Consider the following 26,789-nt stretch of genomic DNA (forward strand, 5'->3'; position numbering starts at 1 on the left):
CCAGGTGCTATGAGGCAGCAATTCCACTGTGTCGAAAGCAGTCTTCAGACAACTTGCAAACATCACTCGCTAGCTGCCATCCAGCAGAACATACGTTAAATTTCATTGTACTTCAAAATGCCCAAGTAATGCTGCTCATGGTAAAGCAAAAACATAAAAGCAGACAAATTAACTATGATGTGAGCACTCAGTATAGAAGAAACATCACACCAGTTTATTGGTCAGTTCCACCTCAATCATGCACATCTACAAAGGGAGATCACCTTCTGGTAAATGGGACCTTTAAGTGGGCAAATCTCAGCTTAGACAAGCAAGCTAGCAAGTACATTTACAGTCGGGTCCTAATTCAGCTCTAAAACAAAGATTTTTTTTAAAATCACGTGACATGCTAGCAGTGAATCTACACCTTGCCTGAAAGAATTACATTCTAAAATGGATTCCTCATTTATTTTGAGTTAACAGATCTCAATCAGACAGTGAATGGGTTACAATGACTCAGGGTCCTTAGACAATCTAAATTTTGAGCTGCTGTGGATAGCCCCCCATAACTGTTTTCTTTCCAAACCTCAAGGTTCAGAACTACACAGAAGGTGGCCATTTGAAGCACACTGCCAACTTACACAGGACCAGGCTAAGAACCAAGCTGGGTTTTAAACACATGATATTTTACAATGGTGTTCATCCCGCTGGACAATCTACTCCCATACGCTGACAGCAGGTTGCGGAGTAACATTAAGTAAATAGTAATTTTTAGCTCAGTTGTTTGGACAGCTTGTTTGTGATGCAGAACAAGGCCAACAGTACGGTTTCCTGTACCTTTTCAAGAGCCAGTGCAGACTCGATGGGCCTAATGGTCTCCTTCTGCACTGTAAATTCTATAATACTATGATATTGCTAAAGTTTAATAAGGCTATTAAAAGACCAATTGCTAGCTCAGCTCTAGAGGGAGATCCAAACTTACATCAAACTGGTTTACAATTCCTGTCACCATATCATAAGAATATAGAGTGCAATAAAAATCTAAAGGACAATGCCAGAGAGTCACAAGGTTATATGAAGAGGCTGAGCTGGTTCCCTTGAAAAAGGGTGGGGTGAAGACCAAGAGACCTTTAAAATTTAGGTAGATTGAATGAGTGGACAGTTTTTTCCACTTGTGGCGAAAGGAAAGTTAGGGATCACAAAATATAGAAAAATTAAGAAACTTTACCCAGAGTAATGAGAGTATTACTCTGGGTAAAGATGCTGTTGATGAATGGGCTACCAGAGGAACCACCAGATTTTTTCTTCTTTATTTTTTCATCGGATGTGGGTATCACAGGCAAGGCCAGCCTAATTTCCCTTAAACTCAGTAATTTTAGTCAACCACATTGCTGTGGATGTCTCATGAAAGCTAGATCAGGCAAGTTCAGCAGATTTCCTTCTCTAAAGGATATTAGTGAACCAGATGAGTTTTTGCAACAATCGTTAATCATGATTATACTTGTTAATTCCAGATTTTTATTGAATTCAAATTTCAATATCTGTAATGGTGGGATTCGAACCAGTGTCTCCAGAGCATTAACCTGGGTGCCTGCATTACTAGTCGAGTGACAATACCACTAAGTTGCTGCCTCCCCTGATGGAAGAGAGATGGATTTTCTTTTGGGGGGGGGGGGGGGGGGGGAGAAGAGAGAGAGAGAGAGAGAGAGAGAGAGAGAGAGAGAGAGAGAGAGAGAGAGAGAGAGAGAGAGAGAGAGAGAGAGAGAGAGAGAGAGAGAGAGAGAGAGAGAGAGAGAAAGAGAGAAAGAGAGAGGAACGAGGAGAAGGACAAAAGGAGGATTGAGTGGAGCATAATCACATGGGCTGGTTACGACAACTGGCCTATTTGTGCTATATATTCTGTAATTCTAAGTATCATGAGATCAAATCAAAAGCTACCTTAACTGCAGTCAGGTAGATTAAATTTACATGCCAATGGGTAACATTAAATCTAGCTGCAGATGAGTCTCAAAATAAATTGTGCCCAGCATACTTGTGTAATCGAGGAACATAGATGTCAATTAACAGAGGAATGGTAACTGTTAATAGGTGTTCCAAAATCATTGTGTTGCGGCCTTCGAAGTCCATATGGGTACATGGAATTAAATTGAGATTAACCAACTGCAGTAAGTGGTATACAAAACTAGTTCATGAAAACTAAAATCTCAGTTGAGGGCTCATGATACAAGTGAGAAGAAGCCTGGAATACAAAGTAGATGACAGATTCTACAGCAAGCAGGTAGATTGGAGGCAAAAAAAAATCCAGCTGTTCTTTTGTGCCAGTATAACTTGGAATCGAATATGAATTTCAAGTTAGTTATTTTTTGATCAAAAACTCAAACATGCACACAAGATAAGCTTTTGAAACACCAATTAAGCAGTTTCCATCCAGGTTCCAGAAGTTTGGAAGTATGGCAGTAAAATATCTGCAATTTTAAGAACAGTCAAATTTTGATGCATTTTTGTCAAGGCACTTGCTATGTATCCCACATGATGGATGCCAATGGAGAAAGTCAAAGCGCCAAGTTACGGCATTAACCTTTTGTCACCACACTACTTCTTGGATCACTGATTTATTTGTAAGCTCCAATGAAGTTATGCAGGGAAGTGTGCAGTTACGAACCACAAACACCAAATTATTAAATTGAATATACATCTACCAAGACAGCAGAATGCAGTGGTGCATGCAATTGTTAGTACAAAACTGCATTTGATCATGCACCAATACATCAAATGTCGTACCAGATCGGTCCAGCCAGACATCATTGCAGCTCTGATGTACGTCCAACTCTTGCCAGGGACATCTTGGGAAAGCTGAGCAACGGTATAAGCCATTATTCAGAAACTATTCACAGCAAAAACGAGGGAGTGTGCGCCTACAAACTTTACTGGCTATATAGCTCTCTTCCAACAACTGGCTGTGGGTTTCCTAAAAGTTGTTAGGTGACAGTGCAACTTGCAGAAAGCTTGAAATATGTGACATAAGTATAATCTTTTTATTGGGCAGTGTCAAGTTACTAAGCGGCTGATTATTGCCATTAATGCTGTCATTTGTGTCGAAGGAAACCCCAAGATTCTGCTTGCAGATCAACCTTACAAGCCATATTCATTAGATCAGTGTCGTTTAAGCCAAGTTCAATTTTCACATGATGGACATGAGTTAGCAGCTTTTAAGTGGAAGGTAGGGATATTTTGTTCCAAACCGGCAGCTGATGTTACTTAATACAGAACCAAAAATGTCAGGCCAGCTGTGTGAAAAACCCTATAATATTCAAAGCCAAACTTCATGCCTTTTCACACAGATTTAAGTGCAAAAAAGTGCAGACTTACAAATCCTCAACATTGGAAAATTAATAGAGCGATTTGTTCCCAGTGGATTATAAGCTGTAAGAGAAATGGGAACTGTCAATTCACCAAATGCAGCCACACCATACTTTAGCCAACTGCGAAAGTTAAAAATTGCATTGCAACTTGGGTGATCAACTTTGTACCACTTTTGCTAAGAAAAATGATTTTGTTAACGGACAGCTTTTAAAATCAGCTCACCAATACAAGAGCACAGACCAAGGGAAGCATACTTTGCCCTCATCATGGAGAATTCCAAAGTGCAAGGAGAATGACAGCGTGCTTGGAGAGAATGAAAATATTCCACCCATGCTTAAGCTTTTGTACATGTATGATTAAGTACATTTCTACAATGGACAACCTATCCAAGGAACTGAAGTGCTTAACTGAACTACTCTTTAAATTACACAATCTGATCTAAAGTCAAGTGGCTATTTATAGAAGAGCAAAGTTCTGTATTATTGAATATACCCTAACAATCCAGCAGCATCTGGAGTGTGAACAATTAATATTGTTATGACAAAGGGTCAGAGTTCGTTCTAGGGTCAATGACAGGAAACAATTAACTTTCTCTTCAGATTCTACAGACTGGAGTATTGCCAGCATTATTTTTCAGACCACCACTAGACATTGCCCTCTAAACCTCCTCAGTTCAAGTCTGTCTTGGTATTAATCTCTCTGCCAAAGAAAATTTTACACCAATTAAATCCATCCCTAGTCTCCACTATTCCACAGAAAAGAACTTCAGCTACAGATCTCCAGTCCTGACAGCATCCTTGTAAATCTTCCCTGTATTTGTTCCAATATGATTACATCCTTGCTGTAATGCAGTGACAGTACTTTGGTAATGGTTTCAGAACTGGTTTTGCAAAAATATACAATTCTAACATTTGACAAGTACCACATTAGGCTAGTTAACACAATGAAGCCTTGCAGAAGAGGGGCAGTGTCAACTTGGATAAAAAGCTTGGATTAGTCATAGCAAATGCTTGTTTTTCCAGACTGAAAGATGGTAGATAGCAGTGTTTCTAAGGGTAAGTGACAGGAGCACTGCTTTTTTGATAATATTGTACAAGTGACTTGGATATCAGAACACAAGAGCAAATTTTCAATAGCAATCTGGGAGGTTTGGCAAACACAAGGATGATACCAATCAACTGCAAGACAGATGGGCTAGCAGCAGATGCAATGTAATACAGAGGTGGGTGTTGCATTGAGTAAGAGATAGGGAGAGGCAGGATAAACTCAATGGCAACAGTTCTGAAGCACGCAAGGACAGAAACCTGGAGGTTCATGAGCACAGAACGCATGGTTGAAAGACAAGAGTAGCTAGCCAAGCACATGGGATCATGGGGCTTCATAAGTAGACACCAAATGCTCACAGATATCCATTCTTAAAATGAAGTCCAGAATGGCCCCTTTTCTTGATGGGCATGAGCCAAGTGCCTGGAGTTGAGATGCAAACGGTGACAATTTAAAATTTGTCGCTGGGGCGAGGAGCCATGTATATCACAAGACAGGTTAGAGGAGCAGTTCAGCATTGCAATAACCAAGTGACTTCAAGATAAGCAGGTAAACAAAACTGAGGGAGATTTACCACACCCCTTCAAAAAGGTACCATTACAAATTAGTGGGACCCACAAGTACCACTGGAATACTCAACTGATGCAATCCCTGCAAAAAACTTTAGAATTATGTTTTAGACAGTCTTCAAGTCCCAATTGAGGAGGATTAGGAGCAGATAAAAGCAACTAATTACTTTGATCATAAACTGTAGATATGTATTTAGTCCTAGCACAGAAGGAAAAGTGAGAAAGGTAACTTGAAAAGGTTAGTATCTAGAGATTTAGACTAGCCAAATGGGTAAGCAACTATTCTAGGACTAACTGTACTACTAAACACAATCAGCACTGATGGGCAATCTAGGCTGGTGAGTGAGCCTCCTTAGTGGGCCGCAAGATTGAGATCAGGCATGTGCGCTATGACCCTCGAATAAATGCCAGATATTCGCCGAGTTTTATTAAAAAAAACATTCATATATATTAATAGAACAATCAACTTCCAAGTGGTAAAAACAAAATAAATATTTTTGATTAGATGCAGAGCCCAGTGCTCTGCTAACTGTGTGCAATTAGCACCTCACTTCAGTCATACCAGTAAGGGAAAAAACTACATGGATGGAAAGCTGAACATGGCAACTCTGCAATGGGCAACAGTCAATATCAGGTCTCGTGGGCCAAACAATCTTGATGGGCTGCCTGCGGCCCACCACTATCTCCATGAGAAATTTCACATTTAGACTTCTGTCAAGCTATGAACTGGCATGGAACATTGCTCAAGCACCTTCTACACTCAATCTTTGGACCTGAACCATGGTCAAATAATACCAAGTATCACCCACCAGGAACCAGTTTATTAGTCCTGAACACCTGCCAATCTCATTGCTAACAGCAGCAACCTTTCAGTATCACGTCTCTTCTGCTGATCACATTGAAACTAGAGAACCTTAAGCTACACCATCTCTATGGCAACATTGATTTTCAGGGTTCACCAAATAAACCGATTCCACTCTCTCCGAAAACATCTCTGGACTGCACCACCCCTCACCCTCAAGCAGAGTAGACATCCAGCCAAGTAAGCCCAACTGCTGTTTTATGGCTGCATTTCTTCTACTCTGATTCAAGCAAACATGAAGTCGTGTTCTGGCAATCATTAAAGCAGAGCATTTTAGGTACCTCTTCGCAACAATAACTTCCCAGAACCAAACGTTACCTCTAAATATCAACATGTAAACTGCTGAATGTTTTAGATGATTCTTTGCACACCGCTCTGAACAAGGATCAAAGCAGCTCAGTTGCAATTATACTTGATCCTTGTACAAGAACCAGCTGTTGGCCCCCCCTTCTCCAAGTGCAATTTTAGAAGTTTCTCCTTCCACATCACATGTATCTAACATAGCAACAAATTTAAATTCAGGGAAAAGATTAAAATTTAATCATGTTATTTCAAATGTACAACCTTCACTTCAAAAGGATGTCAATCCTGTCAAGTTTACAGCACAACAATAAACAGTCATGTGCATATCCATCAAGATAATACTGTCCTTGGGTTGGCTGCATGCACTTCATTAAAGTTCCTATTTCGAACTAGTAGAAAAAGGATCCTGGAAAACCTGCATGTGAAGTTTTCTACTATTTAAATCTACAATTGTAAATTCGCCAACACACAATACGAAGCTACTGACTGCAACCAACATTAATGCATTATGTAGCCTGCAAAATTCTGGTAGGTTGACCAATGGTTAACATTAATATTCCTAACTGAATCCTACCAAACATTGGTGGTGGTGGTGGTGGTGGTGGTGGTGGGGGGGGGGGGGGGGGGAAGGGGGAGAGAAGAGAGAAAGGAGGAGAGAAGAAGAGGAAGAAAGCTGCCTCCTGGAACAAATGTCCAATGAATCTTCCCCCTCCCTAATACATTGTAATGGCCAAAGCTCAGACTCCAGCTTCAATTCCATGATGCTAATGTTCCTTGTGCCACAAGTGTCTGAAGCTCGTGTGGCTGCTGTGGATACCAGCTCCCTGGTTACAGGGATGGCACCGGAGAATTAGAAGGATAAATGCAGCCATGGTTCAAATTAGCAAATAATTATGTCTTGCTACTGCTCATAGTCTTTATTCAGAGTTTTCCATTTTTGTACTGAACTGCCTCTGATCTTCATTATCAAATTCATTAAATTTAAGCATAGCGCAGAGGACCCGGGTTCGATCCAGTCCTGGGTCACTGTCCATAGAGTTTCTCTGTCTGCGTGGGTCTCACCCCTACACTCAAAAGATGTGTAGGGCAGGCAAATTGGCCACAATTGCCCCTTAATTGGAAAAATAATTGGGTACTTTTTTTTTTTATAAAACATTTTAAAAATTTTAAGTACAAATCTTCAACCAGTAATACCGGTCATTAATTTGGTCACATTAATTCCTCAGAGAAAGAGGAAAAATAGATTGAATGCCAGTTTGCTCCCTTTCAACCAAGCAGGTAGCAGTGGCTCGCACTGTTGCTTCACAGCACCAGGATTTGATTACCGGCTTGGGTCAGTCGGTGTGGAGTCTGCACATTCTCCATGTCTGCGTGGGTTTCCTCCGACAGTCCAAAGATGTGCAAGTTAGGTGGACTGGCTATGTTAAATGGCCATTAGTGTCCAAAAAAAGGTTAGGTGGGGCTACTGGGATGGGGTGGAGGTGTGGGCTTTGGTGGGATGTTCTTTCGAAGGGCCAGTGCACACTCGATGGGCCAAATGGCCCCCTTCTGCACTGTAAATTCTCTGATATGATGATTCTACGTCAGTGTCAAGAGACTTGGGTAGAGAATATTCAAGTATATGAATTCCAGAAAGTTTAAAATGCCTATTCATGATCATTAGGCTCAAACTGGATAGATTTTAGACTGAGCCGAAAAAGCATATCGCATACAGTGCCTTGTTATACTTAAAAGGCATCTTTGTAAAGATGTACTATGTTTAAGCTCTCAGAATGTTGTTGGTTTCATTTGAAAATACTCACCCTCAAATTGCTGTCCTTTCCACAAAAGATGAAGAACCAACTACAGTAAACATGTAGCTTTCATATTTAAAATACATCGCTTTCATGCTACATACCTGAAATCATTGACCCGAAGATCAGTTTGCCATTTACTTGGTGCTAAATCAGAAAATGCAATTTCAAACTATATTAACAGCATGGTTACAAAGGTCCAGTATTTTAGTTACCCCAGCTGCCATGGTTTGAATAACATTTGCACTGGGAATAGTCTTGCAACAGTTTGGTGTGCGCTATAAATCTATGATGTGGAGATGCCGGCGTTGGACTGGGGTGAGCACAGTACGAAGTCTTACAACACCAGGTTAAAGTCCAACAGGTTTGTTTCGATGTCACTAGCTTTCGGAGCACTGCTCCTTCCTCAGGTGAATGAAGAGGTATGTTCCAGAAACACATATAGACAAATTCAAAGATGCCAAACAATGCTTGGTGCTTGGAATGCGACCATTAGCAGGTGATTAAATCTTTACACGCAACAACGCAGAATCGCCGAGCAGAAACTTAGAGCCAAATTCCGCACACGAGTGCGGCCTCAACCGGGACCTGGGATTCATGTCACATTACATTCATCCCCCACCATCTGGCCTGCGAAATCCTACCAACTGCCCTGGCTTGATGCAATTAACACCTCTTTAACCTGGGGTTACCCCATCTCTGGATCTGTAAAGATTTAATCACCTGCTAATGATCGCATTCCAAGCATTGTTTGGCATCTTTGAATCTGTCTATATATGTGTTTCTGGAACATACCTCTTCATTCACCTGAGGAAGGAGCAGCGCTCCGAAAGCTAGTGACATCGAAACAAACCTGTTGGACTTTAACCTGGTGTTGTAAGACTTCGTACTATAAATCTATAGTAGTATAAATAACTTCACACGAAGTAGGAGTATTGGTTATCATCATTGCTCTGAACCAGCAGCACCATCTGAAGAGGTGCATGTACAAACACTTGATCCTTCCTCCATCCTCCACCCTCTCATGGATCAATTCAAATTACATACAACTCCATGGAGTCATTAGTTAATGATTTGAGAAATCTATACAAACAGCAGCAAAAAGACAGGAAACCAAATAAATTGCTATGTTAAGTAGAAGCAACATTCAAAACCATGGACGCTAACGAACTCCAGTTGCATCAAGCCTAAAGACACCCTTACTTCACTTTGTCCAATGCACTATTTAGTGCAAGTATTCTGAAGACTGCCATTTCCGGACTATAGGATTGTCAGTTTGTCAAATATCAGCAGCAGGAAACACTGCACAAATGATGTTCTTGTAACTGTTCTACCCACTTCCAAGGAACTTCCTAACAGTTACAACAGATCAAAATTGTAATCTGGTTTATCATTGTTAAGATCATTTTCAGTACACAAGGACTTTGAAATAGTCCCTAATGCTTTGGAGAGATGAGGGAGAGATGCTTAAACACTGGACGTCGGAATATATTACATAGTGCTTTATGAGTCTGTCAAGCTACTGCAGCAAACTCCTGGTCAGTTTTTGGAAATTAAGTAATAAATTCTTAATTACTGCTCATTGAAAGCTGGCTTAATAAATTCTTAATTACTGCTCATTGAAAGCTGGCTTCAAGATGACTATTAAATATATTTTGAAGATGCACCCTATGAACAAAAACAAGGGATCAGCCAAACAATTGGGTCTACATGCTAATACAGTAGAGTCTCAGCCAGTTTTTTGGTAGCCAGTGTTAAACATGCAACACCTAAGCAGATAAGCAGCATGTCTGATGACTTTTGCGTACCAATTACGATGCATATTCTTTTTTTTTTTATAAAAATAATTTTTATTAAAGGTTTTCATAAAATATCAATAACAAAATGAGAAAGAAAAAAGAACCCAACAGGGTTAAGTACAAAACACAATCTAAAAAAGCAACCCCCCAAACCCCTCCCCCCCGTACCTAAATAATAAATTAACATTAACACCCCGACTTAAGACAACAGGTGTATACACCCCCCTCAGACCCTTCCAGTGTAAATAACAAACCAAAATAAAGTAAACCAACCCCCTCCCCCCCCCGAGCTGCTGCTGCCATTGACCAATGTCTATCGTTCTGCCAGAAAGTCGAAGAACGGTTGCCACCACCTAAAGAACCCTTGTATCGACCCTCTCGAGGCGAATTTCACCCTCTCCAATTTAATGAACCCTGCCATATCGCTGATCCAGGATTCCACACTTGGGGGCCTCGCATCTTTCCACTGGAGAATCCTTTGCCGGGCTACCAAGGACGCAAAGGCCAGAATTCCGGCCTCTTTCGCCTCCTGCACTCCCGGCTCCTCTGCCACCCCAAATATTGCGAGCCCCCAGCCCGGTTTGACCCTGGATCCTACCACCCTCGACGCCATCCTCGCTACGCCCTTCCAAAATTCCTCCAGCGCTGGGCATGCCCAGAACATATGGGTGTGATTTGCTGGGCTCCCTGAGCACCTAACACACCCGTCCTCACCCCCAAAGAATGTGCTCATCCTTGTCCCGGTCATGTGTGCCCTGTGCAGCACCTTAAACTGTATGAGGCTGAGCCTCGCGCATGAAGAGGAAGAGGTCACCCTCCCTAGGGCATCTGCCCATTTCCCCTCTTCGATCTCCTCTCCCAACTCCTCCTCCCACTTACCTTTCAACTCCACAACCGAGGCCTCCTCCTCCTCCACCTGGTAAGTCGTCTTCCCTCCTCCTCCACCTGGTAAGTCGTCCCCCCCCCCCCCCCCCCCCCCCCCCCCCCCCCCCGAGAGCACCCTGTCCTGTACTGTGTGGCAGTAGCCGTGGGAATTCCACCACCTGCCGTCTGGCAAACGCCCTTACCTGTAAGTACCTGAAGGTGTTCCCCGGGGGGAGCCCGTACTTCTCCTCCAGCTCACCCGAGCTCGCGAACTTCCCGTCCACAAACAGGTCCCCCAACCTTCGTATCCCTGCCCTGTGCCACCCCGAAAACCCTCCACCTGTTCTTCCTGGGGCGAACTGGTGGTTCCCTGTAATGGGGTCCACGTCGAGGCCCTAACGTCCCCCCCTATGCCGCCTCCCTGCCCCCAGATTTTGAGGGACGCCACCACCACCGGGCTCGTGGTATACCTCCTTGGAGGGAGCGGCAGTGGCACCGTTGCCAGCGCCCCCCAGACTCGTACCCACACAGAACGCCGTCTCCAGCCTCTTCCATGCAGCCCCCTCCCCCTCCATCACCCACTTGCGCACCATTGTCGCATTGGCGGTCCATTAGTACCCAGAGGTTGGGCAGCACCAGCTCCCCCCTATCTCTACTCCGCTCCAGGATCATCCTTCTCACCCTCTGAGTCCCTCGCGCCCACATAAACCCCATTATGCTCCTGTTAACCCGCCTGAAAAAAGCCTTCAGGATAAACACGGGGAGGCACTGGGACAGGAACAAAAACCTTGGGAGCACCGTCATTTTGATTGACTGCACCCTACCCGCCAGGGACAGCGGCAACGCGTCCCACCTCTTGAACTCCTCCTCCATTTGCTCCACCAGCCTTATAAAGTTAAGCCTATGCAGAGCCCCCCAGCTCCTGGCCACCTGGACCCCCAAATATCTGAAGCTCCTCTCCGCCCTTTTTAGTGGGAGCTCGCCAATCCCCCTCTCCTGGTCCCCTAGCTGAACTACAAACAGCTCGCTCTTCCCCATATTGAGTTTGTACCCCGAAAAGTCCCCGAATTCCCTAAGGATCCTCATTACCTCTGGCATTCCTCCCACCGGGTCTGCCACATACAGCAGCAGGTCGTCGGCATAAAGTGACACCCTATGCTCCTCCCCACCCCGCACCAACCCCCTCCAGTTCCTTGACTCTGTGCCATAGCCAGGGGTTCAATCGCCAGTGCGAAGAGCAGGGGGGGACAGGGGACACCCGTCTCGTCCCTCGGTGCAACCGAACATACTCTGATCTCCTATTTGTGGCCACACTCGCCATCAGGACCTCATACAACAGCCTAACCCACCTGACAAACCCCTCCCCAAACCCGAACCTCTTCAGCACGTCCCACAGGTACCCCCACTCTACTCTATCGAAGGCTTTCTCAGCGTCCATCGCCACCACTATCTCCGCCTCCCCCTTCCTCGCCGACATCATCATAACCTTCAAAAGCCTCCGCACATTTGCGTTCAACTGTCTCCCCTTCACAAACCCCGTCTGGTCTTCATGGATGATCTGTGGCACACAATCCTTAAGGCTAAGCCCTTCGCCAGCACGTTGGCATCTACATTTAGCAAGGAAATCGGTCTGTAAGACCCACATTGCAGGGGATCCTTGTCCCACTTCAGGATCAAGGAGATCAGTGCCCAGGACATCGTCGGGGGTAAAGCCGCCCCCCCCCCCCCCCCCATGCCTCATTAAAGGTCCTAACTAACAGCGGGCCCAACAGGTCCATATATTTTTTATAGAACTCGACCGGGAAACCATCCGGCCCCGGTGCCTTCCCCACCTGCATGCTTCCTATCCCTTTGATCAGCTCCCCCAGTCCCGCCACCAGTCCCTCTTCCACCTTTGGAAACCTCAATTGGTCCAGGAAACGGCCCATCCCTCCCTCCTCCCGTGGGGGCTCGGATCGGTACAATTCCTCGTAGAAGTCCCTGAAGACCCCATTGATGCCAACCCCACACCGCACCACGCTCCCTCCCCTGTCCTTAACTCCCCCAATCTCCCTAGCTGCGTCCCGCTTCCGAAGCTGATGTGCCAGCATCCGGCTTGCCTATTCCCCATACTCGTAGACCGCCCCCTGGGGCTTCCTCCACTGCACCTCCGCCTTCCTGGTGGTCACCAGGTCGAATTCGGCCTGGAGGCTGCGCCTCTTCCTCAACAATCCTTCCTCGGGCTCTTCCGAATACCTCTTGTCTACCCTCACCATCCTCTCCCTCTCCCCCCGCTCCTTGTGGGCCCTAATGGAGATCAGCTCTCCCCTCACCACCGCCTTCAGTGCCTCCCGTACTATCCCCACTCGGACCTCCCGTTGTCGTTGGTCTCCAAGTACCTCTCTATACTTCCTCGAAGCCACTCGCTCACCTCCTCGTCAGCCAACAGCCCCACCTCCAAGCGCCACAGTGGGCGCTGGTCCCTCTCCTCCCCCATCTCCAAGTCCACCCAATGCGGGGCGTGGTCTGAAATGGCTATTGCCGAATACTCGGTATCCTCTACTCTCGCTATCAGCGCCCTACTCAAAATGAAAAAGTAGATTCGAGAATAAGCCTTGTGGACATGAGAAGAATGAAAATTCTCTAGCCCCCGGCCTTGCAAATCGCCAAGGGTCCACCCTTCCCATTTGGTCCATATATCCCCTCAACACTCTAGCCGCCGCCGGCTTCCTACCAGTCCTAGACCTGGAGCGATCCAGTGCCGGATCCAACACAGTGTTAAAAGTCTCCCCCCATTATCAGGTTCCCCACTTCCAAGTCTGGGATCCGACCCAACATACGCCGCATAAAACCCGCATCGTCCCAGTTCGGAGCATACACATTGGCCAGTACCACCCTCGATGCATATTCTTATGCAACCTGGGAAAAGCAGCTAGAAACAAACTGTAACCAGACCTTGAGAAAGGCAGCTAGCTGTAACCAGGCAGCAGCTTAAATGCAAAAGCTGCCATCTACAAATAAAATACATGTAGTAATTGGGGAAGGGAACATCATGACAGTAAAATAATGCCATAACCGGAATTGAAAATGTTTCATTTCAAACAACTAGATCTCTCCCAACTGAGAAAGCATTTTAACAGACATGACATGTTGCAAGTCTTTTCTGCAATTCAAGTACACATAACCCTGTAGGGATCCTGGAGAAGAATCAGGATTGCTCATTTGTACCATCAGGGCTTTTCAAAAACTCAAAATAACCCCCCCACCCCCCCAAAAAAAAAACCCACACTAACTGCTGTTAAAAATGAACCATATGAATGTATGTTAGAATTCACACCAAGGGTAGCAACTTTGCCATTTAGCCATGTTTTCAAGATCAACATACTGACGCACTCTTGATCAACTTATGCCCAAATATCACAGTCTGTTTGGTATAAAACCTGCTGCAATACACTTCTGCAAGTTTCTTTTGTAAATTCTAACTTACCATACCTACTGGATAAGGATAACATCCATCCCATTTAAACACTACCTTGAACCAACTACCTGGAAACAAATTCAGCCATCAGAGGTGGTTGGGGAAATCTCACTTATGTTAGGAAAACATGGACTGTGCTAGTCAGGATTGATAAACGTATCAAAATTCTCCACCCATCTATAAAAGATTTTGAATCTAGTTTGACCTGCAAGTTTGCCAACACCGCAACTTATGCCCCCAATTTGCAGTTAGGAAGAAATGCTTCACCAGACTCCACCCACCGACAGATTTATGGGGTGGGGTGGGGAATGCCTCCTTCTGCTCAATTCCATCTGTCAGACAGGCCTTGTATGAGAATCCATAATGGAAAATAACCAATGTGTATCATTGCTAAATTGACAAAAACTAATATTTCCAGTATAAATTAGCAGCTGTAAGATAACAGTGGAACTTCTGTTGAATGGTTAATGATAAATAAGCTTCAGACTATATTAAATACAAGAAACTGAAGCTTCCACTAAAAGCAAAAAGGCTAACCCAGTAAAATTGTGAGGGGCATCTCATTCCAGAGGAAGAAAAGGACCCTTGCAGTCAAAGACAAAATATGATTTAGCAGAGGGAGAATACAAGCTGCAGGATTTACAATTATCAGCTGTGGAGGTGTTGACCTTGGGTAGGGTGCTCTTTCCAAGGGCCGGTGCAGACTCGATGGGCCGAATGGCCTCCTTCTGCACTGCAAATTCTATGATCTACTTATCTGATCATGTACTCAATTAAATTTCAAGCAGGGTACGTAAAATGTTAATTCAATGTATTTCAACCTTCACTTCTCATTCCAGATCCTGAGGAATAGTCATATCAACTTACCATTCTTGGATGCCTCTTTATTTCTTAGGTGAGGAGGAATATAACGCCCTTCTATTAAAAAAAAAGAAAATTCAAACTTTTAGTGAACCTTTTTAATGACTAAAATGTCCATTTATAAATTTACGCCACTTATTTTTGGGGGGCGCGGAAGAAGCAAGTTCAATGTCACTCATCAATCAAAACAATTGAGCTACTGGCCATGTGTCTTTGATTTTGTACTTATAGGCACCCAATGAGAATTAGCCTGGGCACACCTCCATTATGTTTTCCACACACAGACCAAATTGACATCGTGGATGGGACAGTAAAACTATGCAACTCCTTCAATAAAGGGTAGCAATGACCCACTCCAGCACTGTCAGTAACACGAAGAGGTATAGATTACCCCAAAACATCACATTAGCAGGGGTGTTTTCTAGAGATTGCATTCCTCCCAGTGGCTTAAACGGATCTTTGAGGGAAATCAAATATGACCTTCAAATGCCCATTTCCAGCTGTAGGGCAAGAACAATGGAATTTTATTCCTTTCGAGAAACATGGAACAATCAAAACAATTTGCATCGTTGGACAAATAATGCCCACATTAGAAATGACAATGGGAACGGGCGGCACTTTGGCGAGCACTGCTGCCTATGGCACTAAGGAACCCAGGTTTGTTCCCTGCCCCAGATCAGTATCTGTGGAGTTACCCCCGTGTCTGCGTGGGTTTCTCCCCCACAACCCAAAGATGCGCAGGTAGGTGGATTGGCCATACTAAATTGCCCCTTAATTGGAAAATAATTGGGTATTCTTAAATTTTTTTTTTTTATAAAAAGAAATGACAATGGGAACAAACTTAGCAAAAGAAAGTTGACCTTAATTTTAGTAGCAATTAAATGTGCAAAAGCAGAAAGTCCCATTCCCACAAAAAAAAGAGGTAGGCACACAATCAACAGATTGTTTTCAGAAATTATAATCCAATTACACCCAGAGAGAATATCATGAACAACCAGGGCATTAAATGAAACCGGGGTAGAACATCTATGCACTGCATCCAGAGGATTATAAAGGAGTGCTAACTAGTATTCCTTCACTGAAAATGCCAAATTATCCTAATTTAGCATGCAGCCACTAGTACAGCTATTAAGGCAACAAATCATCTAGTACTTCATCTAGATATGCTCTTACATGTTCATAAAATTGAAGCAAGGCCTACTACTAGACTGTTTAGTGCAGTGCATTTGCCCACATTACCATCATGGAGCTAATTTAGACTGAGTATACACACTTTAATCCCTTAAACCTAAATATCTTTAATGCAATTCGGTTCTCCGTACCCAATGGCAGTGATATATTTTCCAAGATGGTGCCCAAACGGAATGCACTAATATTGGTATCTGAACAGAGCTCATCTGAACAATCCTTCCTCATTTCTAAAACCCTGTCCACTCGAGATAACATTCCTTTCTGCTTACTTTGTGTGCCTGTGTCCTAGTTCAATGTCACTGTCAACAGGGGTGGTACCAGGGGATTGGAGAGTGGCAAATGTCATGCTCCTGTTCAAAAAAGGGACTAGGGATAACCCTGGGAATTACAGGCCAGTTAGTCTTACTTCAGTGGTAGGCAGAGTCATGGAAAGGGTACTGAAGGATAGGATTTCTGAGCATCTGGAAAGACACAGCTTGATTAGGGATAGTCAGCACGGATTTGAGAGGGGTAGATCTTGCCTTACAAGTCTTATTGAATTCTTTGAGGAGGTGACCAAGCATGTGGATGAAGGTAAAGCAGTGGATGTAGTGTACATGGATTTTAGTAAGGCATTTGATAAAGTTCCCCATGGTAGGCTTCTGCAGAAAGTAAGGAGGCATGGGATAGTGGGAAATTTGGCCAGTTGGATAACGAACTGGCTAACTGATAGAAGTCGGAGAGAGATGATGGTGGCAAATATTCAGCCTGGATCCCAATTACCAGTGGTGTACCGCAGGGATCAGTTCTGGGTCCTCTGCGGTTTGTGATTTCCATTAATGACTTGGATGAGGGAGTTGAAGGGTGGGTCAGTAAATTTGCAGACAATACAAAGATTGGTGGAGTTGTGGATAGTGAGGGCTGTTGTCGGCTGCAAAGAGACAGATAGGATGCAGAGCTGGGCTAAGTGGCAGATTGAGTTTAACCCTGAAAAGTGTGAGGTTGTCCATTTTGGAAGGACAAATATGAACGCGGAATACAGGGTTAACGGTAGAGTTCTTGGCAATGTGGAGGAGCAGAGAGACCTTGGGGTCTATGTTCATACATCTTTGAAAGTTGCCACTCAAGTGGATAGAGCTGTGAAGAAGGCCTATGGTGTGCTAGCGTTCATTAACAGAGGGATTGAATTTAAGAGCCGTGAGGTGATGATGCAGCTGTACAAAACTTTGGTAAAGTTACATTTGGAGTACTGTGTACACTTCTGGTCGCCTCATTTTAGGAAGGATGTGGAAGCTTTGGAAAAGGTGCAAAGAAGATTTACCAGGATGTTGCCTGGAATGGAGAGTAGGTCTTACGAGGAAAGGTTGAGGGTGCTCGGCCTTTTCTCATTAGAACGGAGAAGGATGAGGGGCGACTTGATAGAGGTTTACAAGATGATCAGGGGAATAGAGTAGACAGAGACTTTTTCCCCGGGTGGAACAAACCATTACAAGGGGACATAAATTTAAGGTGAATGGTGGAAGATATCGGGGGGGGATGTCAGAGGTAGGTTCTTTACCCAGAGAGTAGTGGGGGCATGGAATGCACTGCCTGTGGAAGTAGTCGAGTCAGAAACATTTGATGTACAATTCTATTCCTCCAAAGCATTTACTAGTTGAACTAAGACCCAATTGCACAACCAAAGATCTTGCATGTCATCATTCTAATTTTACTTTCAATTCTGCACGCTTATTTTAATCTCTGGAGAGAACTTGGTTAAATGATTTCTGGAAATTCACATATACGTAGTCACCATGCTAAATGACTTCATAAAACACATTAAGATTAGGCAGACATGAACTACCATTCACAAATCCATAACCATACTCGCCGATTTCAAGACTTCTCCACAGCTCATCTTAAACAATTTATAGATTTCCCCTCCCCCCCCCATAAAAGTCCCTTAAGGGCGACTTCCGGTTGCGGCGATGCGGAGCTAAGCCGCACATTTCGGCGGCTCCCGCTAGAACGGACTTTTGGGCTCTCCAGAGGAGCCCCAATGGAAATTTTTCGACTACTTCTCGTGTGGGAAGGTGAGAGCAGTGTCCCCCTTCCATAGTGTATGGAGGGGACCAGAAGTGGAGCGGTAAAAAAGGCGGCTTTGGAGCAGCGAAAGAAAAGAGGGAGAAAAAACAAGATGGCGGAGGGCAGAGATCGAGCAGCATGGGGGCCGGAGCAGCAGGAGTTTCTCAGGCGCTGCGTGGAGGAGCTTAAAAAAGAGATGCTGGCACCACTGCTGACGGCGATCAAGGGGCTGAAGGAGACCCAGAAGGCCCAAGGAGTAGAAATCCGAGAGGTGCGGGAAAAAGCCACCGAGAACGAGATCTTGGGCCTGGCGGTGAAGATGGAGGCGCACGAGGCGCTGCACAAGAGGTGGGCCGAAAGATTCGAGGACCTGGAGAACAGGTCGAGGAGGAAGAATCTTCAGATTCTGGGTCTCCCTGAGGGGGGGGGGATGTCGATTGTATACAGGGTTTTAACTACACGTAAGGAATGTTCCACGGGTGGGGCGATGGATGGGGAAAGAGATTTGATGGGGAGACTGTGGGGAATGTGGTCACCGGTGCTGGAGGGAGGGAAGGCCCGGGGATGGGAATTGGGATAAGGCCGCATCAGGAGCTGTGCCAGAGGGGGCGGGGCTCAGGAAAGCACAGGCTTTTTCCCGTGTTAGGGAAGGGCGGGGGGTGGGGGAAGAAGAGAGATGGAGGCGCGCAAGGAGGACGGGGATTTCCACATGGAGGGGGGGGGGTCAACGGGAAGGCGGGGAAGCAGGCTTACGGAAGTGTTATGAGGGGAGGGGGGTGGGGGAGAGAGAAGAGAGCAAAAGAGCTAGATTTGGATCTAACGGGTGGGGTGGGGGGGGGGAGAGAGAAGAGAGATTGGGTTGCTGCTGCATTGGCCGAGGAGGAACTGAAAACGGAAGAGGTGGTCGGGGCGGGGGTTCCCCGTCTGGGGGACTGAAGGGGCGGGAGGCGCGGGCACAGGACTGGCCTAAAAACAGGAGATGGCAAGAGGAGGGGAGGAGGGGAGGAGGGGGGGGGGGGGGGGGGAGAAGAGCCCCCCAATCCGGCTGATAACATGGAATGTGAGGGGCCTGAATGGGCCGGTTAAGAGGGCCCGAATGTTCGCGCACTGAAAGGGACTGAAGGCAGCCGTGGTCATGCTTCAGGAGACACATTTGAAGGTGGCAGACCAGGTCAGGTTAAGAAAGGGATGGGTAGGAAAGGTATTCCATTCGGGGCTGGATGCCAAGAATAGAGGGGTGGCAATACTGGTGGGGAAGCGGGTGTCGTTTGAGGCCAAGAACATAGTAGTGGGCAATGGAGGTCGATTCGTGATGGTGAGCAGTAGGTTACAGGGGACGTGGGTGGCATTGGTAAATGTATATGCCCCGAACTGGGACGATGCTGGATTTATGAAGCGTATGTTGGGGAGCATTCCGGACCTGGAGGTAGGAAGCTTGATAATGGGGGGGGGGGATTTTAGCACTGTTGGACCCAGCATTAGATCGTTCCAGATCTAGGACTGGAAAGAGGCCGGCTGCGGCCAAGGTGCTGAGGGGGATTTGCCAGGCCTCTGGCCAGAGAACTTTCCTTTTTCTCCCACGTTCACAAAGCCTACTCTCGGATAGATTTTTTTGTTCTGAGCAGGGCGCTGATCCCGAAGGTGGAGGGAACGGAGTATTCGGCCATAGCCATCTCAGAATTACTGGCAGACGAGGTGGTGTGCAGGAGGGTACGGGGGTGCATTGAAAAGTATTTGGAGGCCAACGACAACGGGGAGGTGCAGGTGGGGGTAGTATGGGAAGCACTGAAGGCGGTGGTCAGGGGAGAGTTAATCTCCATCAGGGCTCACAGGGAGGAAAGGAGAGAGGATAGGGAAAGGGAGAGTTTAGTGGGGGACATTTTAAGGGTGGACAGGAGATATGCAGAGGCCCCTGAAGAGGGACTACTTAGGGAGAGGCGAAGTCTCCAGACAGAGTTCAACCTGTTGACCACAGGGAAGGCAGAGGCACAGTGGAGGAGAGCACAGGGGACGAAGGAGGAGTATGGGGAGAAGGCGAGCCGGATGCTGGCACATCAGCTCCGTAAGAGGATGGCAGCGGGGGAGATAGGTGGAGTCAAGGATGGAAGGGGAACTACGGTGCGGAGTGCGGGGAAAGTAAATGAGGCATTTAAGGCCTTCTGCGAGGAGCTGTACAAATCCCAGCCCCCAGCGGGGGAAGAAGGGATGTGACGATTTTTGGACCAACTGAGGTTCCCCAGCGTGGAGGAGCAGAAGGTGGCTGGTTTGGGGGCACCAATTGGGTTGGAGGAGCTGATTAAAGTTCCCGGTTGAGTTCTACAGGAAGTACGTGGACCTGTTAGCCCCGTTGCTGGTGAGCACTTTCAATGGGGGGGGGGGGGGGGGGGGCCTGCCCCCGACAATGTCTGAGGCGATGATCTCTTTGATCCTGAAGCGGGATAAGGACCCACTGCAATGTGGGTCGTATAGGCCGAATTCGCTCCTTAACGTGGATGCTAAGTTGCTGGCAAAAGTGCTGGCTACGAGGATCGAGGACTGTGTCCCGGGGGTGATTCACGAGGACCAGACGGGATTTGTAAAGGGCAGGCAGCTAAACATCAATGTGCGGAGGCTCCTAAACGTGATAATGATGCCATCGGTGGAGGGAGAAGCAGAGATAGTGGCAGTTATGGATGCGGAGAAGGCCTTTGACCGAGTAGAGTGGGAGTATCTCTGGGAAGTGTTGCGGAGGTTTGGGTTTGGGGAGGGGTTTATCAGTTGGGTTATGCTCCTATATAGAGCCCCAGTGGTGAGCATGGTTACGAATCGGCCGAGTATTTTCGGCTGTATCGAGGGACGAGGCCTGTCCCCCGTTGTTTGCATTAGCAATTGAACCTGTGGCCATGGCATTAAGGGAGTCCAGGAAATGGAGGGGGAGAGGAGCATCGAGTGTCCCTGTATGCAGACGATCTGTTGCTGTATGTGGCGGATCCAGTGGAGGGGATGGTGGAGGTCATGCAGATCCTAAGGGAGTTTGGGGACTTCTCGGGCTATAAGCTCAATGTATGGAAAAGTGAGCTCTTCGTGGTGCATCCAGGGGACCAGATAAGAGGAATAGACGACCTACCGTTGAGGAAGGTGGAAAGGAGCTTTCGGTACTTGGGGATCCAAGTAGCTTGGAGTTGGGGGGCCCTGCGTAAATTTAATTTGACGCGGCTGGTGGAGCAGGTGGAGGAGGACTTCAAACGATGGGACATGTTGCCACTCTCGCTAGCGGGCAGAGTACAGTCGATTAAAATGATGGTCCTCCCGAGGTTTCTTTTTGTGTTCCAGTGCCTTCCAATTATGGTCACCAAGGCCTTTTTTTTTTTTTTTTTTTTTTTTTTTTATAAAGAGGGTAGGCAGGAGCATTATGGGTTTTGTGGGGGCAAACAAGACCCCGAGGGTAAGGAGGGGGTTTCTGGAGCGTAGTACAGACAGAGGAGGGCTGGCGTTGCCGAATCTGGGTGGCTACTATTGGGCAGCCAACGTGGCGATGATCCGTAAGTGGGTGATGGAGGGCGAGGGGGCGGCATGGAAGAGGTTGGAGATGGCGCCCTGCAAAGGAATGAGCCTGGGGGCACTGGTGACGGCACCGCTGCCGCTCTCGCCGACAAGGTACACCACGAGGCCGGTGGTGGCAGCAACGCTAAAGATCTGGGGGCAGTGGAGACGACACAAGGGTGCGATGGGAGCCTCGGTGTGGTCCCCGATCAGAGATAACCATCGGTTTGTCCCAGGAAGGATGGACGGGGGATTTCAGAGCTGGCATCGGGCAGGGATTAGAAGAATGGGGGACCTGTTCATCGATGGGACGTTTGCGAGCTTAGGGGCGCTGGAGAAGTTTGGGCTACCCCCGGGAAACGCTTTCAGGTACATGGAAGTGAGGGAGTTTGAGAGGCAGCAGGTGAGGGAATTCCCGTTACTCCCGGCACAGGGGATTCAGGACAGGGTGATTTCAGGTGTATGGGTTGAAGAGGGCAAGGTGTCAGCGATATATCAGGATATGAAAGAAGAGGTGGCGGCTCTGGTAGAGGAACTGAAGGGCAAATGGGAGGAGGAGTTGGGGGAGGAGATTGAAGAGGGTCTGTGGGCTGATGCCCTAAGTAGGGTTAATTCCTCTTCCTCGTGTGCCAGGCTCAGCCTGATACAGTTTAAGGTTCTTCACAAAGCGCATATGACAGGGATGAGGCGGAGTAAGTTCTTTGGGGTGGAGGACAGATGTGGGAGGTGCTCAGGAAGCCTGGCTAATCACGCCCATATGTTCTGGTCGTGCCCGGCACTGGATGAGTGTCACGAGGACTATGTCTAAGGTGGTGAAAGTCCAGGTCAAGCCAAGTTGGGGGCTAGCACTATTTGGAGTGGCAGACGAGCCGGGGGTGCAGGAGGTGAAAGAGGCCGGTATCCTGGCCTTTGCGTCCCTGGTAGCCCGGCGGAAGATCTTGCTAATGTGAAAAGACACGAAGCCCCCAGTGTGGAAGCCTGGATAAACGACATGGCAGGGTTCATCAAGCTGGAGAGGATAAAGTTGCCTTGAGGGTCTGCGCAGGGGTTCTTCAGGCGGTGGCAACCGTTCCTAGACTATCTCGCGGAGCGTTAGAGGGAGGTTGGTCAGCAGCAGCAGCAACCCAGGGAGGGAGGGGCGTTGCTTTCGGGGGGGGGGGGGTTCCAAGGGGCACTTGAGAAAGGAAAAACATAAACATATGGGAAAGTCAATATGTATGGGAGGAACCCATTGTACAAAGTTCTGTATTATGTTGGATTGATATGTTTATGTCTTGCTATGAGACTTTTCTTTTCTTTTTTGTTTTGGGGGGGGGGGGGGGGGTTTGAATGGGTGAAAATTTTTGTAGTAAAATTCTGAATAAACATTTTTATTTTAAAGTCCCTTAAGCAATAGGGAGTGTAATTTCCCATTCAAAATGTGCTCACTTGTTCAATTTGGACACTGCAGTGACAATCAACTCAAGTCTCATTAACTGCAACAGGCTGACAACGGTCCTCCCCTTGACTTTCATTTTGGTTCCATCATACCACTGCACTTTAAGCCAAGGGCTCTTTTCCTGACTTTATGCACGTTTTCTGTTAGCTTGATATTAACTCATTGTTGAGGATGTTTGTTTACCAGCTTATGTATATTTCCTTTTAGTGTCATCTACTAGTTTTGCATTGTAGCAAATATTTTCCAATATACCTGCAGCTTTGCCATTAACAGTTCAGCTACGTTCAATGGACAAGCACTTCAACTATAAAGTGTCTTAATTTTATTAGTGTCACTATTGGCAAACTGTTCCTTTCCTTCACAGTACACCAATTCTATATGGCTCTCATCACAAAATTTGATATGGTTGGTTTTCTTCGCTAGCACCCCCCCCAAAAAAAGATGTACTGTTTCCAGATTGACAACTGTAGAAAAAAAATGATTGCTTCTGTCCCAGTCAGTACAAGAAAGGAACACTTAAAATGCAGGCTTATGTCCTAGCCACTTTGCATGCCATTACATCATTCTACCACATCATAGTTTAGTTACAGCATGGCTGTAGCTCATGCAATGGCAATATCTGCAACAAAAAAAAGCTACTTACTGCCTGCCCCACCAGCACTCTGGGCATCACCTGCTGACGATGTCAAGTCTAGGCCAGCAAGCTGAAATAGAACAAACACAAGAGAGTGGACACAAGGTTCAATTAAGCAGTTACTAGATCATTCTCTGCAGTAATTATGATTTCATTGTTAATTATTCTAGGTATTAATTTAGGCAAGATTAAGATCTATACACAGAATGCAGTTATATTATACCAGATTTGCTCCCTGGTACTATTAACACGCTGCACCAATATTAAAGTGGATACAGGTGGTACTGTTTCGTTGGTGGAGATGTGATTACTGATCACAAACTTACGAGTCAAAGTCATCTAGACTTGTTTCCAAGTTCTTCTGCAGAGTCACCATTGGTGCTCAACACCCCAGGCCAGTCATTGCACTTGTCCATGGCCTACAGGATTTGCACTACAGTATACTCACACATCCAGACATAGGAACAGCTTCTTCCCCACAGCTACAAAGAGTCCTCAATGACTCCCCATCAAACTAATCTGTTCCCTGTAAGAACACTATTCACAACACCCTATACTGCTCTTGCTCATGTATTTACTTTACTTGGCCCCTCGTTCCGCACTGTAACCAATCACTGTTTGTCAGTGTACCATTTGTCAATGTTCTCAGTTGATTATTCTTTTTGTCTACTATGTGCATACTGTGTACGTTCCCTCGGCCGCAGAAAAATACTTTTCACTGTACTTCGGTACGTGACAAATCAAATCCTGCAATTAATGAACTTCTGTTGCACATTACAGATTCATTCATGGTCTTACTCAACAAGTTAAATTGTCAGGAGGGTGGGCAGCAGTCACATGTGCTCTGCCTGAAGGCAGGTTCTTGGCTCTGTCTTCTCCAAATATCTGTCTTGTGGCAGTTGTTTCATTTCCCTCTAGGAGTTAGAACATAAGAACTAGGGGCAGGAGTAGGCCATCTGCCCCCCCGCCCCCCCGAGCCTGCTCCACCATTCAATGAGATCATGGCTGATCTTTTGTGGACTCAGCTCCACTTTCCGGCCCGAACACCATAACCCTTAATCCCTTTATTCTTCAAAACACTATCTTTATCTCTCCAAATTACACACCTATGGATATATATTTCAAAGTTATTTAGAGGGCTAGAGATAGGGCTGGGGAATAGAACTATCTATGTAGCTCATTGGGCCAAATGGCCTCCTTCTATGCTATAAAATTCTATGATTCGAAGTAGCAAGCAAAAATTAAAATGAGGGGGAAAACATTTTTAAAGGTTTGGCCCCACACAATATCACGTTATAGCTCAATGGTCCCAACAGCCACTTGAGCCTGGTTTTGAAGTTTACAATCTACAGCTGGAACAACAATCAAAGAAAAGTAAATCTTTTCTAATGGCTTGTTATTCTTTCACAGGGCGTGGACACCACTGGCAAGGCCAGCATGTATTTTACCCTGTCCAATTGCCATTGAGAGGGTGGTGAGTCGCCTTCTAGAACCACTGCAGTTTGTTAGTGTAGGTACACCCTCAGTGCTGTTCAGGAGGGAGTCCCAGGATTTTGGTCAAGCAACAAAGGAGTTCCAAGCCAGGATGATGTGGGCTTGGAGGGAATTTGTAGCTTATGCGATTCCCATGCATCTGCTGCCCTTGTCTTTCCAGATAGGACAGATCATGGGTTTGAAATTGCTGCAATGCATCTAGAAAATGGTACAAACTACTGTCACTCTGCATCAGTGCTGCAGAGTGTGAATATTTAGGTAGTGGATGAGATGCCAATCAGGTGGGTTACTTTGTCCTGAATGGTCATGCTTCTTTGCAATCATCCCAAGTTTGAGTGGTGAATGGTACTGAACCCCATGCAGTGAACACCCCTACTTCTAATCTTATGATTGAAGGTCATAAAGCAGCTGGAGATGCTTGAGCCTAGATTACCCTGAGGAACTCCTGCAATGATGTCTGGGGATGGAGATAATTGATCAATGATGCCCATCTTCCTTTGGGCCTGGTATGATGCCAACCATTGGGAGTGAACAGGTTATTGCTGAGTAGGTGCTGCTTGACAGCACTAAAAATCCCTTCTATCAACTTGCTAAAGACAGCAGACTGATGGGCACTCTAAGTAGTCAGTTAGATTGGTCCTGCTTTGTGTACAGGGCCCATCGGGGCAATTTTCCACATTGCCAGGTAGATGCTACTTGCCTGACATGGACTGGCCAGCACCGCTAGAGGATAAATCAGGAGAAAACCAGTGGCAAGCAATAAAAGGAAGTTTCTAAATGCACAGATCAGACATGACCCCTTCAAAAATGTGTAGCACTGCCAAATCTAGTCTCTCCAGCCGTCTTGAGGAATGCAATGGAAGATGAAAAAGAAAACGTACAATAGGCACAAAGAATTAAACACTGTAGATACAGAGGCTTTGGAAAAGGGTTTAAATGAATATTTTGTTGCCATGTTCACAAAAGAAATGGATAATGCAGATATAGCAGCCCAGGAGAATATTGGATGGGAGAGGAAATACTCAAAAGGTTTGGAGTCCTTGAAAGTTGGTAGGTTTCCAGGGCCAGGTGGATTGTTTCTGAGGCTACTGGAGGTGGTCGGAGAGGAGATAGCAGATGCTCGGAAGATGATTTTCCAGTCCTGACTAGACATGGGGAGGTACCGGAGATCTGGAGAAAAGCAAGCGTGTTCCATTGTTTGATGGTGGACAAATCAGTAGAATCAATCCTGAGAGATAGGATTAACCGTGAAAGGCATGGACCAGTCAGGGATAGTCAGCAAGAATTTGTAAAGGAAGGTCTTGTCTCACAAATTTGATCGATTCTTTGAGGAAGTAAAAAGGGTGGATGAAGGAGTTTGACAAGGACCCATATGGCAGATTGATCAAAAAAGAAAAGCCCATGGGATATGTGGCAAATTGGATAAAAAGTTGGTTTAGCAACAGGCAACGGTAATAATGATCGTTGGATACGCTTGCAAATGGAAAGTTCTTTTCAAAAAAATAAATAAATGTAAGAGTACCCGATTAATTTATTTTCCTCAACTGAGGGCAATTTAGCGTGGCTGATCCAC

The 26,789-nt window shown here is 46.0% G+C and overlaps 1 protein-coding gene across 1 annotated transcript in view; it reads right to left on the reverse strand.

Moving 5' to 3' along the window:
* Positions 1-26,789, reverse strand: part of ddx3xa (DEAD-box helicase 3 X-linked a) — an 80,097-nt gene that overhangs the window by 41,871 nt on the left and 11,437 nt on the right. Inside the window, 2 exon segments of the mRNA XM_072513861.1 lie at positions 14,901-14,951; positions 23,732-23,792. Coding sequence (XP_072369962.1) covers positions 14,901-14,951; positions 23,732-23,792 — 112 coding nt within the window.

Source organism: Scyliorhinus torazame, chromosome 8 (assembly GCF_047496885.1).
Source record: "Scyliorhinus torazame isolate Kashiwa2021f chromosome 8, sScyTor2.1, whole genome shotgun sequence".
In the NCBI taxonomy this organism is placed as follows: domain Eukaryota; kingdom Metazoa; phylum Chordata; class Chondrichthyes; order Carcharhiniformes; family Scyliorhinidae; genus Scyliorhinus; species Scyliorhinus torazame.